Source organism: Ammodytes marinus, assembly GCF_949987685.1.
Source record: "Ammodytes marinus genome assembly, chromosome: 2".
Taxonomy (NCBI): domain Eukaryota; kingdom Metazoa; phylum Chordata; class Actinopteri; order Uranoscopiformes; family Ammodytidae; genus Ammodytes; species Ammodytes marinus.
The window spans coordinates 10,170,180-10,187,533 of NC_137231.1; the positions used below are offsets into that span (position 1 = coordinate 10,170,180).

The 17,354-nt window shown below is 41.6% G+C and overlaps 1 protein-coding gene across 1 annotated transcript in view; it reads right to left on the minus strand.

Annotated features, from left to right (window-relative positions):
- The window catches only part of LOC307268851 (leucine-rich repeat transmembrane neuronal protein 4), a 42,219-nt gene extending 25,375 nt beyond the window's left edge, over positions 1–16,844 (minus strand). The window contains 3 exon segments of the mRNA XM_080051625.1: positions 14,682–15,088; positions 15,090–16,272; positions 16,713–16,844. Of these exon segments, the coding sequence (XP_079907751.1) occupies positions 14,725–15,088; positions 15,090–16,272; positions 16,713–16,764 (1,599 nt within the window). The 5' untranslated portion in view covers positions 16,765–16,844 and the 3' untranslated portion in view covers positions 14,682–14,724.
- Between the last annotated feature and the right edge of the window lie 510 nt (positions 16,845–17,354).

Below are 17,354 nucleotides of genomic sequence, written 5' to 3' on the forward strand. Positions count from 1 at the left end.
TGGGTCCAGTAATCGTTTACCTTAACATGTTCTGCCTCTTAGTAGTAAAATGGCTTATCACAGCTGTACGGCTAGTGTATAGAGTATATATAAAATACAGTCTCAGCAAAATAATATGTTTCTCCTGTCCAACTTGAAGATCCCTATCTATTGCTCATCCACGTGTATCAATGTAGATAAAAACTGAATCGGATACCATCAATGCCAAAAGTCTTACAATTTAGAATTTTCGTATCTCTAGTAATAATGGAAGGCGAGGTGGAAGAGGTGAAAGGTATGGTTATGGTAAAACAACTTCGGTGACTTGGTCAAGTTAGAAATCATGAGTCAAATATTGAGTGTGTTAAATACAGAGTTGATCTGCAAAGCAAAGCTCCAGATTTCACTCTGTGTTGATCTGTGTTCGTGCCCTCAGCTATGAGGGCACTCGTCAGTACTGACACAAGCTGCCACCTGAGATTCCTTCACAGAGCACCTGGGCTCACTTTGCATAAGAGGGTGAGCAGTTCAATGGTCTGAGCGCGGCCAAATGTCCTGCTGCTGCTGCTCTGCCCATGTTGAGAGGGCCGGCTGAGGTTTCTCAGTAATAACACTGATAACCCACGGCATTGATTCATGTAAATAGGGCTAATGGTCACTGGCTCTCACATGAGCAATGATTAATGGGGCTAATTTTGAGATGTCAGTAAGTTCAACTTTAGGATTTTTTCTTCTGGCAAATTTCCAGTCATGCCACTATTAGTCAAAGTTTTTCTTGTGCTTGTACTTACTAATAATTCTGGACACAATTAAGTACCGTGCAATATGCAAAACTAAATGATTGATTGATTGATGTAATTGTATTATTGTATCATGCATAAACAGTATGCCCAGCCCACAAGGGCTTACAATACACCATTAACGACATGCAGATCAGAAACCAAAGATAAATGCTAAACAATACTAATACTAACTAAATGAACCATCCTGGTGTTTCTTTCAGGTTTGTGTCACAAAAGAGCTTATAAACGTGGACAATAAACAACCACTCCATCCTGTCTTAATCAATGCTCCAAAAAAATTCAGGATTTGAGCAAACTGTAAACATTTAATTTAATAAAGGTATTCATCATAGAACTGACAATAGAAAAGAAAATTAAATTCATTCTCCACTTTTCCTTACTCACAACGTTCACAGACAAATTCCAAAACAAATATAACTACAACTATGAACTGGCTCTTTCTGCACTTATTGTAATCCTGCTGGAGCTTCCATAACTGTCGGGGAGAAACCTTTCTGTGAGTGTGGGTGCCCAGTGGTGATATAAATACACAGTTAACCGAGAGAGGAATCCATGAGACTGAAAAATCTCCATTCAGCATCTTTCAAGTACATTAACAGGAACATGATGGGGTGTCAGCCAGCACTTTTCGCAGACACACAAGCTTAAGGGGCTGTTTTAGGGCCCTTGTCATGGGTTTCCAGGCAGTATCTGTTGCGGTAATTGTCACTGAATTGGAAAAAGCCACCGCCAGCTGCCTGACTCTTACTGTAAACGCTCACAAACATCTCATGATGACGGATTTATCCATAATTTCCACATTGAAATAAAGCTTGCTTTCTGCAATTTGCTGCCGGACGCAACTGCCACGTATGTTCGCTTCACAAAACTCTGTGGTGATGAATGTTGCTGTGGGTGGGTGCGTGTGTGTGTGTGTGTGGGGGTGTGTGTGTTAGTGCGTAAGCTGTAGGAAAAGTCAAAACATGCAGGACTCCAACAGTACGTGTGAATGTGCATCTCTCTCTGACTCGTGGCTTGATACGATGCAGTTTGAACTAAATGCTGCTGCTCAAAACAATTCATATCAGCAGCCTTGTTTTCTGCTCGCTTGAGACATCTGTATGCACGAAGCCCCTTTCTCCACTATTTCAAGTTCTGTTGCTCCCGAAAAAAGTTAGAGCAAAAAGAGAAATGTACTGCCGTATCACTGTTACAGACTAAATGTGGTCGGAAAAGCAATACCACTAAAAATGCATTGTGGGCAATAAAATGCTCCACGGGGGAAAAATAGCTGCCATCATTGATTCTTTAATATCTCCAGAAAGACATAACAGTCCGAAAAAGGCTTTACTACAGAGGACTGCATTTGCTTATAAAAGTAGTCAATTGTGTTATGCTTTGACAGAATATAACTAAATCTGGTTAGGTTCAAAAGGAGGACAAAAAAATTAAGAAAAAAAGACTGCACTGGAGGACAGTGTCTATGCAATCCAGTTAAAACTATTACCAAAACCAAAAACACCATTTGACAGATGGTTGGTGGGGGGGGGGGGGGGGGCAACAGAAGCACACAACCTCTCCGTTCTGCCACTGCTACATAGCTCACACCTTGCATTGCTTTATGGAAATGGGGATTGACTGAGATCCAAGAGCCACCGAAAAACAGGGAGATTTCAGTAATGTCAAGCATGGAGCTGAGAGATCAATACAAAGTCCTGATCTCCAATTGATGAAATGCCTCTCCTCCTGGCTCCAGGGATAATCTCAGCCACTGATTTATCTGTGCTGGGAATGCTCTGCAGAACACCAAGGCTCCTCTTTGGCTCTTGTTCTTTGTTCTCTTGTGTTTTCCATCTATTTGGTACATCAAAATTAGATCAAAAATTAAACACAGAAAATGATACACAGCATACGTGTGTGACTGTCTACCAAGCAAAAACAAGTTCTACCTGTGTTTACTTTTATTTTAACCATGCCAGTGAAGGTTTCCCAACCTTGATAGTCATTATTATTTATTATTTTAACCTGAACCATGATTTAACATCTACAAAGCTGGATCTGAGTCATGCCTCCCAGCAACTGTTACTGGATGAGGACTGAATATGTTAGCATTAACACATTCAAGGGTTTGTTGAGGGGCAGCCACCTGTCATTTGCAGCAGCTTCCAGCTCCTCCATTATAGAGTACAATGAATGGTGACCCCACCAGGGCACGGAGTCCAGTCCAATATTTTCATGCGTGACCATTGTGATATTTTAGCAGTTACTGGGATTTTGGAAAACTGGTCATATGCATAAAGCAACATCAGATGAGAAAACACTTATGTGTAGCATTTCCTTTGTAGTTTATGGAGAATGTGTTAATACAGTATGTGTTGAGATACAGTAATAGCAACTGTTTTGGCTTAAACAATAAAACTTGCAGTGTGTGTACATTGGCACACAGGGCCCTTTCACACACATAGTTAGGTTTATTTGGTCCAGACCCAGGGAAAAATATACATTGTTAAATTGTAGTACGGGTCTGGTTTATGATCACCCTGGCTTTTCACAAACAAAACACAAGTTGTTAACATTCAGTTATACAGACTGACATACAGTATACTCTTTGAATGGACAGTTTTGGTGAGACTGAGGCAATGCAGCACATTAGGCTTCAAATATGTACATTATGTTTACATTATATGTATATGTAAAAGTGTTATTAGACTGCAAATGGCCTGCGGTGTCATTATTGGCAAACAGAATGAAAAGAGCATGTGTTGCCATAGCTATCAAATGATTTGCATAACTATATATACTGTGTGTGTATATATATATATATATATATATATATATTTAATTTTCATTTCATTTAACTTTTATTTATCCCCGAGAGACTAATTGAGGGGTGACCCTCATTTTCAATGACGTCATATATATATATATATATATATATATATATATATATATATATATATATATATATATAGCTTGCTATGCTCAAGATTGCTTTCCGAACAGATGGAAGCAGTTGATTCCCTGCTAATCCCGTGGTCTGTTCATGTGCTTTCAGACCTCAAACATAACGCAATCCAATTAGAAGAGGGCTCAAACTCTCCTTTTCAAGTGTTCTCGGCCCAATTGGTCAGTCTGCACCAGGATTTCAATTGACGGCTTTCACACCATCCCAAACAAACCACCAACCAGGAAAAACACACAAGAGTTGGACTGAACCAAACCAAACAGATTAGGACTGCACCCCAAAGCCACTACCTGATGTCTGCAGCAGCTCGCGAGGATCACTTGAGAAAACGAAACATTTTCTAAAGGTATGTAGGTGATAACATCTTTCAGCATTTACGTTCCAAGTGTGGCTCCTTTTGACACAATCGGATATAGTTACAGTACATCCTTTGTATCACTGGGATGGGAAGGAATTCATTTATGTATGAATGGCATACATAAATGTTAATTTCACTTCGGAGTTCCTTATAAACTGGCTCTCTCAATATTCACAATATAATCTGGCCCATCTACCAACTAAAACCAAAATACATTTTCATCTCAATATGTCGTTCTCAAGCTAATTTAACGGCAGTATAATGGCAGGAGAGAAATGAGCTCATTTCCAAGAAAAATGGCAAATTATTCTGCTCTATTGTAAGTTCATCTTAATGATTTCCTGCAATATGCCCTGCACATACAGTGCCACAGAGTTATTTTTCCTGAATTAAACAAGAGCAAAGGTACAGTGCAATCAAGAAACTTATCAAGTTTGAAATTCTGCTGGTACCAGATTCCTATTTTCACATTTCTGATTTGTTTATTGTTATTTGTTTATTTCTTTCACTGCCTGACTCACTGAGGAGAAAATGGCTAAAAGTAGGGGAGAACGGGGTTATATGTCACACGGGTTGGTTGTCACATTCGTTATATCTCGGCACCAGACGGCACAGTCTCTGAAATGTTGGTATGGAAATGTCCAGAATTGGGATCAGAGATCACCTACATAGTCCTCTTTGGAGTAAGACTGCTGAACTTGAGTCGAGAGGACATTTTGTGTTTTTCATGTCAAATTGAATATATTTAGCTAGGTAACTAATTGTTAGATGGTTGTAAGCCTTGATGCTAGCAAGAAATTCCAGTTGGGGTTGGTCGTCACATTTTCTTTGGGTTGGTTGTCACATGTTATCCAAAGGCTGCAGCCAGGAAAGGAACCCAAAAATGAAAGAAAATGTCAAGCAGCATCCTCACTGACACTCCAGAGAAGGAGAGACTAAAGCTGGAAAAGGCAGCTAGCATGCAGAAGAAAAAAGATCCCAATCTAGAGAAGCTGCCAAGGCTACTGCACCCCCAGTGCTTTCCACCCCAGCTGGGGAAGAAGAAACAGAATAGAAAGAGACAGGAGGAGGAGTCTTCATCAGATGAAGAGGATAGTTTTTGTTTGTTTTTTATGGAAACGTTCTCCAATAGCCGTTCAGGGGAGGTATGGGAGAAGTGTTGGATGTGCAACCAGTGGGCACACAAGCTCTGCTTAGTTGGAGTGAGCAGACCCTATATTTGCCATCACTGTAACTCAGATAGTGAATGTGTGTAGCCTAGTTGAGTAGGCTATTTGTTTTGTTCTTTATATTGTTACATGACTGGTCTTAATATGGGTTCCCTGTTCGTCTTCCTTGCTCATTTTGTGTTAAGATACAATAAGTTATGTAGGCCTATTTGTCAACTTGACAATGCAATTAAACTTTCAAATTTAGTTCTGCCTTCTTTTTAAGATTTCACACCCCCGCAAAATCGGAGCTAGTTCGGAGCTAGAGCCAGTTTTTTGGTTTCACACTGCCAGAGCTCCAGGCTGTAAAAACCGGTTCAATCACAGCCCCAGGATTGAGCTGGGCTAGAAATGAGAACTGCCTGTGCCAGTGGCTGGGGAGGGATTATCCTGACCAACCAGACCAACTCAAACCTCATGCCCACCATATTAAAAAACACCGCTACTACGAGACATGTCATGACGTTGCTCTCTTGCGGCTACATGGATGGCTCTGGTAGGTGTGAAACCAACCGGTTCATAACTGGTATAATGCTGTAACCAGTTTTGAACTGGCCCCAGCACCAGCCCAGAGCTGGCTTTTGGTTCCTGTTGGTGTGAAAGGGGTAAATGTGTCAGAGTGTCTTTGATGGTGAATTACTTCTTCATTACAAAAAGTTGGAAAATAAGAGGGATACACATTTCAAGCTAACACTTTAAGCTTCAATTTGATGTAGGAACGAATATCGAAAGGTGTTTTGGTGATGAGCAATTCTCACACGAGTAAAAGTGTGCCTACCAACCCCGTTCTCCCCTAGATGTTGGCGAAAAAAACAAACAAACAAAAAACAGCTGAACTTGGGAACCTAGAGAATTGGAAGAGGGAGAAATCAGCAGAGGTCGGTTTAAATTGAGCTCAGTCAGAGCACATACACTCCTAACAAGATGATCTGTTCTTCATATTTCATATTTGCTCTTGACATTTCCAGATGCTGTATTTGCCTGATGTCGACTCACCTCCTCGGTAATCAGAGTTTATTACTTGCCTTTTAGATTGGCAGGGCAAGTGCCTATCTTCTGGAATACATGGCTGAACCATTTGTTTGATTTGAAAGGGAAACATTTGCTCCCTTCACCTGTGCACAATACATGTCACAACAAATTATCAGCCAGAAAATATTCAATATTCTATTCTATTCTATTCTCTTCATGCAGTTTGGCACACACACACACACACACACACACACACACACACACACACACACATTCATGTTCCTCAGATTATGTGTCATAATGACTACAACTGAAACACAACGTCATCGTTCTCAGCCACTCCGTCTGTTCGCTGATTGGACCAACCAAAATCTAAAATATTGAGCGGAAGTACGTAGGCAGGCGGTGCCAGGCTATGTGTGTATGTGTGTGTGTGTGTGTGTGTGTGTGTGTGTGTGTGCGCACGCATGCGTGTGTGTGTGTATGTGTGTGCATGCATGCGCGTGCATGTGTGTGTGTGTGTGTGTGTGCGCGTGTGTGTGTCAAACAGTCAGTAACAGGATGTCAAATCTTCCACCACACAAGCGACTGCCCAACAGCCATTTCACAATAACTCAAAAAGGTGAAAAGGTGGAGAAGTTGGCAGAGATATTGTATCATTCTGAGTTGGTGTGCTGACTGGCTGACTCACCGTTTTGTCCCATCACACAGACTAAAGACTATGTAGGTGCACGATGAAAGAGTTTTCAGTTTCTGGGGAAATCACAATACCCTTCGTGAGCTGGTAGAGCTTCAACATTACATCAAAATCCTTCCATTCCCAGTGGAAAAAGATAAAAGGAAACTGTCCTGTCTTCATGGAGAGGAGGGTGGAGATACAAATTGCAGTCAACAAACTTACTAAGACACATATGGTAACGTGCCAAGTCAACACTTCATGGTCTTTTAAGTATCACATCCAAGTGCTTTAGCAGTGAATGAAAGTGACACAGTAGGAAGAACTACAGCATCTCACTCAAATTAACTTAACAACTCTAATTAAATGGATAATAATAAAATGAACGGCTAAATAGGCAGTAACTGATTCCAGCTGAGTTGAAATGTGATGTGGCTGCAATGACCATAGAACAGCATATAAATATTATGTCTAATATTTCTGTTATAGTATTCTCTCTGTATGCGGGTGCTAGATAAGCTGTCAAATCCAATTATAGCAGAAGTGTCCATTGATTGAGTGAAAAGAGGCTTATACTGAAGAAATCCGGGGCATGTGGTTACTGATTGATAGATATGACAAAATAATAGGACAACCGATATGGGATTTGGAATTTTTGGGTTATAAGTTATTAGAAATTTACGGATTTCTGCAAATACGTTTTTCAAGGGAAACAGGGAAAAACCATCTGGACTCCCGGAGAGTTGAAATTCATTCTTTTGTTCCTTCGGCTCTAACTCAGACTGAAGACTTAATGGAAAAAGCCACCCTTGGATACACTTACACTGTTATGTATCATCAATCTGTGAGGCTCAGTGCATGCCAGGAGTGATTTAGCGTTGAGGTGGAATACATTATTTTTGGGGTACCAAACTTCCCTATACTCGTCACATCTGCTTCGGCTTCAGTTAGTGATTTCCTACTTTTCCCAAACGCCTTTCGACAACTGCCCGAGAGTGAGGGTGAGCCTGTTGCATTGGGCTTTGTGTGCTGGCAGACAGAGTGCGGCAAACACTGACAGCACTATAGTGAATGTCCAGAAAGTCACAGTACTCGCTCAATCCACAACTCGACAGGCAGGGGACAATACATTTCACTTCAAAATGGTTTTGGCCAAAGTTACAGCAATTCACAATATTATCCCAATAATCCTCGGAATATTCTTCAAACTCTTAAAATGACTTGTTTTGTGGGGGATAGAATGGGCAAACTGAGCCTTCAGCCATGGTGACAAGTTTAGGATTTTGAAATAACTGGAAAGTTTCAGCTCCCCTTTGAGTCAATACAAAGTAAATCAGGAAATGAATATAGGACTGTACATTAGTGAGCTAGACAGCCTTTTTGAGGATAATCACGATCATTGGAATGATTGTAAATTCACCATGATAAACATAGCCTATTGTGAGTGTTATTCAAGGTGATACTCCAATACATTTTAGATCCTCCCAACCTGCCGATTGTTGAATATCGGTGTAAAATTGTGAGACAACTTTCAGAATGTCTCTGATACCAAAACTAGATGTTCTCCCCTGAAGTTATAGCCACCTGGAAATGTTGCCCTGAATGAGACATAACGTCTTGTGATAAACTAATAGTACATCCTCCAAAAGCAGATCATCAAAACGGCTTTATAAAGTATAGGCCTACTTCCTTTAAGGCACTTTTTTAAAAATTCAGATAAGACCGATCATAGAGACTTTAGAAATCATTTTTTAAAAGACTGTCCTCAAACAGCATCAGTTGTTTGAACAAATACCCAACAAAGAGATATGTTTCAACTAGCAAGTGACACAGCCCTCTAGCTGCTGTAGGAATTACGACTGTTGTCCGAGTGAAGGAGGAAGTAGTGTGACATTGTTATGGACCATCCAACTCTGATGAGGGAGGAGGTAATGGTGGCTGGGTCTATAAAACATAAAGTCTCGCACAGCCAAACCAAACTACAGCTAGAAGTACAGTCTGGCATCATCATAGCCTACAATTATTACTGAGATAGAGGGGGAGGAAACTGGTCTGGTTTGTTTGCATTTCTTTAAACCAATCACAATAGTCTTGGGCAGTGCTTATAGCCCAGGAAGCAGCAACAACATTGTCCTTGTAAAATGGCTGTGAAAAGTCACCACCAAAGATGCCACACAAAACTATTTAAGATATGTCACCTATCTTTACACATTTTTAAACATTCCGACGACAATTATGCAGCGTGTACTGTACATTTAACTAACTGTACATTTAAAAAATGTGGATGTGGACCACAATTACAATTGCCGACCGTCACTGTTACTGATATGACGCATGTATGTGTGCAGGAATCTCTTTTATATACAGTCAAAGAGCTAGAAAGAGCTTCCTTTTCCACAGCTGCTTCGACCTAACAAAAACTTACCACATTTATTTATATATGTGTCTTTGTTCAGTTACAATTAGCCCATGTTAGAATAATAACACACTAAACTAAAATAATGAATACAAACACGACCACAGCAGCATGTTAGCCAATCATCACTTTGACAGGGCTGCTGGCATAGCTGTAGACTCTTGTCGTGTTTGGTTGTTGTTGCTCAACCAACCCTTGTTTTCAGCCTGATTTTCACTGACTGGAATGTGTGGAATTTTCTCTGTCAGCAAGGGTTTCCAATTATCAGAATTTTTTTAAATTAAGACAAAATAGTTTTATAGCTGATTCACCATAGCCTGAACAAAATGGCCTTGAACACAAAAGAGGAGAGAAGTTTAACATCACATTAAATATTCATCATGGTTTATGTGTGGCTGCAGGAGGACGGGACCACTGGAGATTGCGTGATGGGAAATGATGAATTTGTTTGATTTATCTCTGTGGTCTTTTTTCATTTTTAACCAAATTAGTTTGGGTACTTCTTCTAGCCATCTTCCATTTCTTTGTCTCATCACAGATGTATGTATGTATAGTATATGTATATAGCCCTAACGTAGCGACTCACCAAATTTGTTTGTAACAGACATTTTAATTTGATCGTGGACTTAAAGTGAAGGACTAGGTTATTGTGAAATATAAAGTGCATATTGGAGTTAATGATGTTGTCAATCAATGCTGACCTCAATTTTAAAATGAGGTTCAGAGGTGAACTAACTGATGACTTTCATTTATTTTCCCCTCAGCCGCAAACTGTTCTCTCTCTGTGATCTACCTTTTCGACTATCACTCGTCTGGCTTTAGGCTTCTGCGAGAGTCTGGCGTGATCAAAGACTCAGACAGTTCATCCTATATGTTCTGTAAATAAGTACATCTAACCCTAGAGTGAAATCCAATATTGTCTGTGTCGGAGCGTGGAGGAAGAACATCAGATTTTCCGCCCGCGCCAGATTAAGCTATAAGTACGCTGGGGTGTGCAGTATTAGGGCATCATTATGAGAATAATAAAATCATGAAGACATCAATTGGATGAAAGAAGAGATGCTAAGATTAATTGCTATGAAACGGAACGCACAATTGCCACAATCATTTTAACAAGCCATGCTAGATTACCGGCTATTATAGAACCAGATATTGTGTTGTGTTGCCTCTCCCTTGCTGCTAAGTTAGTTAAATGTATTCCACCTCCTCACTAGAGCAGACATCACACCTCAACAGGAAACATCTGTCAAAAGCCAGAGTTGTATATATCCAAGTCAAGAGTATGTTTATTTGGGGGATATCTCATCCCACGCACATGGCAGCCTGAGAGGTGCTTAACACAAAAAGATAGATCTGAGGTTTGCTTATGTGCATGTGTGCGAATGAATCTACTGCAACATTTAAACTCGGCAAGAAATCACTGCCTTGACTAGAAACCGAGGGGGGAATACTGTATATAAATTATGCTATGTGTGTTTTGGATACAAGTTTGTAGAAGAAGCTACTGTTATAGTGTCTCTGTTGGGGTAAGTCAATTCTGAATTGTCAATTCAAGAAATAGTTGGATTGGATAATAGTTCACCTTTTTTTGTATTCTAGATAAATGTATTTTCACCTAATCTCTGTCTATTCATTTACACAGCTAAAATATGAATAGGAAAATTGAGCCTGTTGCAGCAATTCATTTGGCTTTGGGATTTTGAAACATTCAAATATCCATAATTATATAAGTGGTGTTCACCAGCAGGTTCCTAGTGTAACAAAGCACTTTGCACCACTTTGATGTGCTTGATCATACACAATACTCTGTTACAGGGATTTTCTTTTTAGTAATATTCACTACTTGTAAAATTATAAGTGAAATATGACACTAGAAAAATGATAGAGGGCTGTTTCTTCCTACAATTTGCTGTGGTTGAGTTTGAATCGAGTTGACCCAAGCTCATTTCTCACAAAACCATTCATTATGATAAAAAGCTAAGTAGTCTCTACTTCCCACAGATCATTGCCATCCAGCCTTGCAGTTATAGCCATTTTGGATTCCACCATACAAGAAGACGAACAAGCAACATGAGAATTAATGGCACATCTTTTTGATGACATTTCTATACAGCATGGTGTGTTGTATTGTCATAAATGCGTTGAAAAGTTACATCGGTGTGTGCTGGCCCCTCATGTTTTACTCATGTGGATAACCTTTTATATGTCAAGTGAACAACTACTATTGAAAACTGTCAAAACTGCCTTCTGTGCCTTAATGCAAAAGAAGTGCAGTGATGAGGCAGTATATTTTGACCGCCCATCATCTTTGTTTGTTAATCCTGTCATCTTAAAGACAGGGCTCATATTCTAGTGCCTAAACATTAAACAAATGTTTTTGGAGGAAAATGTGCCCACAGCTGCAGGATTTGTCTTTGGCAAACACTGATTAGATCCATCTGAGCCATCCTTTTTTTTCAACACAACCAGGAGGGGCACACATGATGCCACCAGTCTGAGTGCATATCCAGGGACAAATCAAAACAATTTAAGGAATGATTAACGCTCTTGATCACCAAAATTGTTTTAAAACTAAAAAAAAAAAACTTGCTAATCAGTGTTAAAATTACAGTGACTCTGACCCCGTCAGCTTGAAAAAGTAGATTAGATGAAAACCTGTAATTAGTTTTAGTCAGGTCTTAAAGACAGCGTTTGTATCTGTCAGTTAGATGCACCAGCAGTGACACACCTTCCTTTCTCATCCCTCACTTCATCTGGCCTCTAACAGCCCACTTTAATTATCTGTGAGCAGGATCTCCTCACCTTATTAATGCTTGCAAATTCTGCCCGGAGTACAGGAATCGCCTTTGGGCTGAGACGGTGGGATTCTAACCCTTAATATTTCCTGAGCTCACTTTGCAGGAGGATGATCTGTGGGTGGACGGCAGAGCACTGCAGCTGCTTTGTGAGCACAGGAGTGGATGGCATACACGGGAGAGAGGGCTTCCCTTTAATGTGCCACAAGAAGACCAGTTCAAAGTGTTCATCAGAATTCACACTCGCCGAGTCCACTTTGCAGTCTCGGTGTCAACCTGCTGAGCTGTGCTGGAGGAAATCTATAGAAACAAATTGACTCCCAAGTCTGTGGGTCTGGGCATGTGCAGAAGATAACAGGCTTCAAATACAAAAGCCCTTTCTCCTAATTGAAAATGCAGCTAATAGCTTAAGTGCTTGCTATCTGGGATAGCTAAAAAAAAATATGCAAGGGGCTCACTGGGTTGGGCTGTTCACAATACACTTCTGGTCGTAGGTTTGAACCCTGCAGCAGCGTTTTTTTCTTTTCAGAAACATCATTCTCTCTTGACACTCTCCGCTGTGTGCCATTCGATAAAACTGAAAAGCCATCTCATATATCAGGAGAGATTGTGCTGCATTGCCTATATTATGATGCAAATAGCCCCAGACACTATCTCTACACATCATGGGCCTGTTGTCCTGCAACATGCTCTCAATTCTGAAGTTACAGTATATAGTCAATAAACATAATACTATATTAGATCAAATAAAGTAGCTGGTTAACTTAAACCAGCAATAACAACCTAGTAGTTTCCTGCTGTATGGGTCATTTCTTTGCATTGCAGTGTTTGGCAAAAAAAAAGGGAAAAATGTAACACTCAGAAAAAAAAAATCCCATTACATTTTTAACTACTCAGGCTGTTCCCTTGAGCTGTAGAGGGCAAGGAATAACAAAGCTGAGGGAAGTCTCGGCTCCTTACCTCTGATGGGCTATTAGTTATTCTAGCTAGCAGAAGCCCCATTAGGTCTGCCATTTAATGCTCCCGTGCCACATTCTCACATGAAAGCTGCAAGATTGATGAGCAGACCATCTCACCTCGAGCCTTCCCTCGCGTTTGAGAAATGTTCTGCCACAGATAATCTGACAAAGAGCTGATTTAGCTACCTGTGTACCTCGTCGTTTTTTTTGGTGACATCACCGAAAAAAACAAACAATGAAACATACTTGTTGTTGCCGGCCTCTCCAGCGACTTCAGCAAAAGGACAGAAGAAGGATGTGAGTGGAGCCAGGGTACAACACACTGATTTAAAAGACGTTCTGAAATGATTTATAGGGTCCACGTGGAATGTAGGAAATGAGCTGCATGGCAGTGTGAGATAAAACGTTGTATCTGAGCTGTTCTGGCAGATACAATGGAGAAGAAAGATGTCCCCTGTACTCCACACACAGCATGTCTGGTTAGCCTGACAAAAAAGTAGTGCTAAGATTCCGGTGACACAACATCTTTCCCAACGTAACATGTCCTGTTAATCACACTTAACCATGCTGACAAATAAAGACAAAAAGTTGCTGGACAAAAGACGACATATGCATAGCATTAAAGGGGTGAAAAAAAAGAGTAAACAGGCAAACAAATAGGGCCAAATCAAGCACGAGCAAATTGATTAGTCTTTCTGTCATGGCTAACTGTCTCAATTTTCTCAGTGCCATACAGTGGTTCACAGTCCGTCATGCCAAGGAGTCCGACTGTTGGATGAGAATTTGTAAGATTTTTTTTTTTTTTAAGTATTTTTTGGAGATACATAAATTAGCATAATTCAGTGGTTACTGCAATAGTGCACACAACTCGGTCAGAAATTGAGCCCAAATGCATAATTTATATTTTATTTGGCTGCAGGCATTCATAGTGTTCTCCTGGCTGCGGTCACTGTTTGAACTTTGTAATTTAAACTAATGAGTCAAGTCTTAAGTACATGATTGCTAGAGGCAGGAAAGGAATAACCGGATATAGGATCAGCTGGTATAATAGTAAATATTTGCATATATAACACAGCAAAAAAAACACATTTCAAGACTCACATGACTTGCGTGTTTGCTACTACAGCTGGTGTAGCAACAAGCACACAGGATAGGAGAGGACCACCTGCACAGTGACTTGATCTGATACTTTTTCTATCATTTCATTCTGGACAGCAAGCCGTTTTGAGAATAAATAACAGACGAGCTGATGATACGTAAGATTCATCAATGAGCTGTTTTGTGTCAGCGATGACAGATGAACCCACTTTGTGCATAATGCATCTTAGTGTATGCAAGTTATCCGGGGAAGGGTTTGCTGCCACTGCAGTTTCAGCTAATGGGAATCATATTTTAGCAATAAAACGGCATGATTCAGAACAACAGCTGGGTAATCATATGGAACTGAACATACCCGGCATACTGCAAGACAAGTCACCATGCACTGACCTTTGCTTCCTTATCCCACAACAGACGGGCACAGGAGAGAGAAAAAAGGGGCATTTTTCTCGGCAGATTGTTAGAAAATTTACCTCTCATGCGTCGCAGTGGAAATGGATTTTTGGAGGGCAACGGTCATACCTCGCATTCCCTGGAGCCTGAGATGGTGTATGTGTAAGGTCCTGTCCCATTAACCAGCACATCCATAGTTTCTGAGTGTGAGGGCTTGTAGTCCACATAGTACTCTTGCAGTGGTGAATTTAGGGAGCGCTTTGTCTCCCTCACCTTTTTCTGGCGCTTTTTAACCGCCGAGCGCTGCTGCAGCTGTTTGATACTGCTGGGATAACGCCTCCATGAGACATAGATAACTAGTAGAATTATAGCCACAGATAAGAGGAGAGCCACGCTGCCTGCTATGATCTTGTGGAAGGACACATACTCCGTGTCTGGCAGACGGATGGTGGGGGAGGCCTCAGTAGGAGTAGGGGAGGCTGTCCTGTTCCAGAGCAGCTTCTTCTCCACCAGAGACTGTGTGAAGAGGCAGCAGCAGCTCAGGCCTGAATACAGTAGTGAGGAGTGCTGTGGTTGAGGGGTTGGGGGTCGGAGTGGCTGTACAGATGTTATAAGTCTCCACCACATCGGTCACTTTCTCTCCTTGAGCCTCTTTAGGGCCGGCACAGATCATAGTGGACTCCTTGTTACCCTTGAAGGCCTGGAGCCAGGCGGCCAGGGGACATATGTTGGGGTTACAGTACCACAGATTACCAGCCAGGCTGATGGTGGTGAGGGAGATCCAAGCATCCACTGTCTGCTGGGACACATTACTGATCTTGTTGGAGTCCAGGGTGAGAGTCTGCAGATTAGGGAGGCACTGAAACGTGCTGGGGTCCAACGCTTGGAGCTCGTTTCCCGAGAGATCCAGCTTTTGCAAGGAAGTCCACATCCACGGCAGGCCCTGGGTCAGCAGTTTGATACGGTTCCATTGCAAATAGAGCGCCCTCAGGTTAGTCAGCCGGGGGAAATGAGCAAAGTTGATCTTGGAGAACTGGTTGTGCTCCAGGTGAAGCTCGATGAGCTTGAGGAGTCCTGCGAAGGCATTTCGCGTGAGGCTCCGTAGCCTGTTGTAGCCAATATCCAGGAACTCCAGGTTGCGACAGTCAAGGAAAACTCGCATCGGAACAGTCTTTAAGGAGTTTGACCTCAAGTGTAAACTCTGTAGTTTGCGTAGACCCAGGAACTGATTAGGCTGGAGGACCTGCAGTTTGTTGTAGGACAGGTCCAGGTTACGTAAATTGGGAACGTCATGAAAAGTGAAGTTTTTAAGCTGTGTGATCTTATTGGAGCTGAGGATCAGTTCTTTAAGCCTCCGTATGCCATGGAAAGCCTGGCCGTCCACATCGCTGATGTAATTGTGGTCGAGGTACAGCCAAACCAGTTGACTCAGACCTGCAAACTGGTGGCTTCTGAGGTTGGCCAGGCTGTTGTAGCGCAGGGAGAGGCCCTGTGTTCCTACAGACACATTTCTTGGCACGTCGATGAAGGCGTTGGATTCACAGTATATTATTTTCCCATCACATCTACAGCTCTGAAGGCAGGGACGCTCACGGATGCCACTTGGAGCTGCAAGCAGCCAAGCAGGCACCACCACTGTGAAAACGAGCCATCGGAAAAGCACGAGAAGTCCTGCAGACACACAGAAAAGTGGTAGACTTAGCATCATCTATCCCAATCAGGACTAACATGACTATCATAATAAAACCCAATAGAAATTAAATGGAATCAGAGAACAATTATAGCATATTATTCTGTTGAGAGGCTTTTTTAGGGGTTTATTCACAGCCTGCTTTATTTGCATCACTGTGATCATGGCAAATCTGGACACATTCATAATCACAGTCAAAGTCATGTTCTCGAGACATTGGAAGGGTGATTGATAACCACATGCATCAGGCATTATCCATAAAATAGTTATTTAGGGAAAAAGGTTATACAGACCCCCCCAGCCTGCAGCCTTCATTCATTAAGCGCAGACATTAGCTTTAAGTGAATTGCAATTGGGAAAACGACTTAAGATTTGACATGCGAACCATAAGTGCCTTGCAAAAACAGTGTAGGTTACATACCCATGTTTGCACGGTGTCGGCTCCTCCTCATGTTTAGTGCTCTCTGTTGCATGCGTCCCAGGTACACATGTTAGACACACACACTCGGTGTTTTGTCCAAACTGTTGGACCTGCACCTCAGAACGCCGGCCGGTCTTCACGGGCAAAATACGCACTTTGCGCCGCAGCCTGCTCCGCTTTGCGCACGGCCGCACACCTGTCGGAGATGTGAGTAGCTCCAGAAGGTGTGCATCAACCTCTGTCTGTAGTTTCCTACGTTACCCCACAACATCAGCCTGGTGATGAATATTTCAGCCTGCCACCTCACAAAAGCCCTTGGATGGACGCACTCAAGCTTGTAGCCCCATGAGAATGACACTGTTTAAGGCGCGCTAAGAGAGGCTTTAAAATGCACACCAAACAACGAGTCGACAGTTGTTAAATCTAGGTTAAGTGTCAGAAAAAGACTCTGGAAAACGAAAAAAAATTGAAATTTGAGAAGAAAATAAAACTATGCTCCAAACCAGACAAGTTTGATGTATCCTGATCCAGAGATGGACAGCGGAGGGAAAAGGCGCAGTCTGCTGTGGATTAGACCCGTTGACCGTGGCATCAAGAATAAATCAGTTGTATAGCAACAGGAATGATGTTGGTGTAGGATTT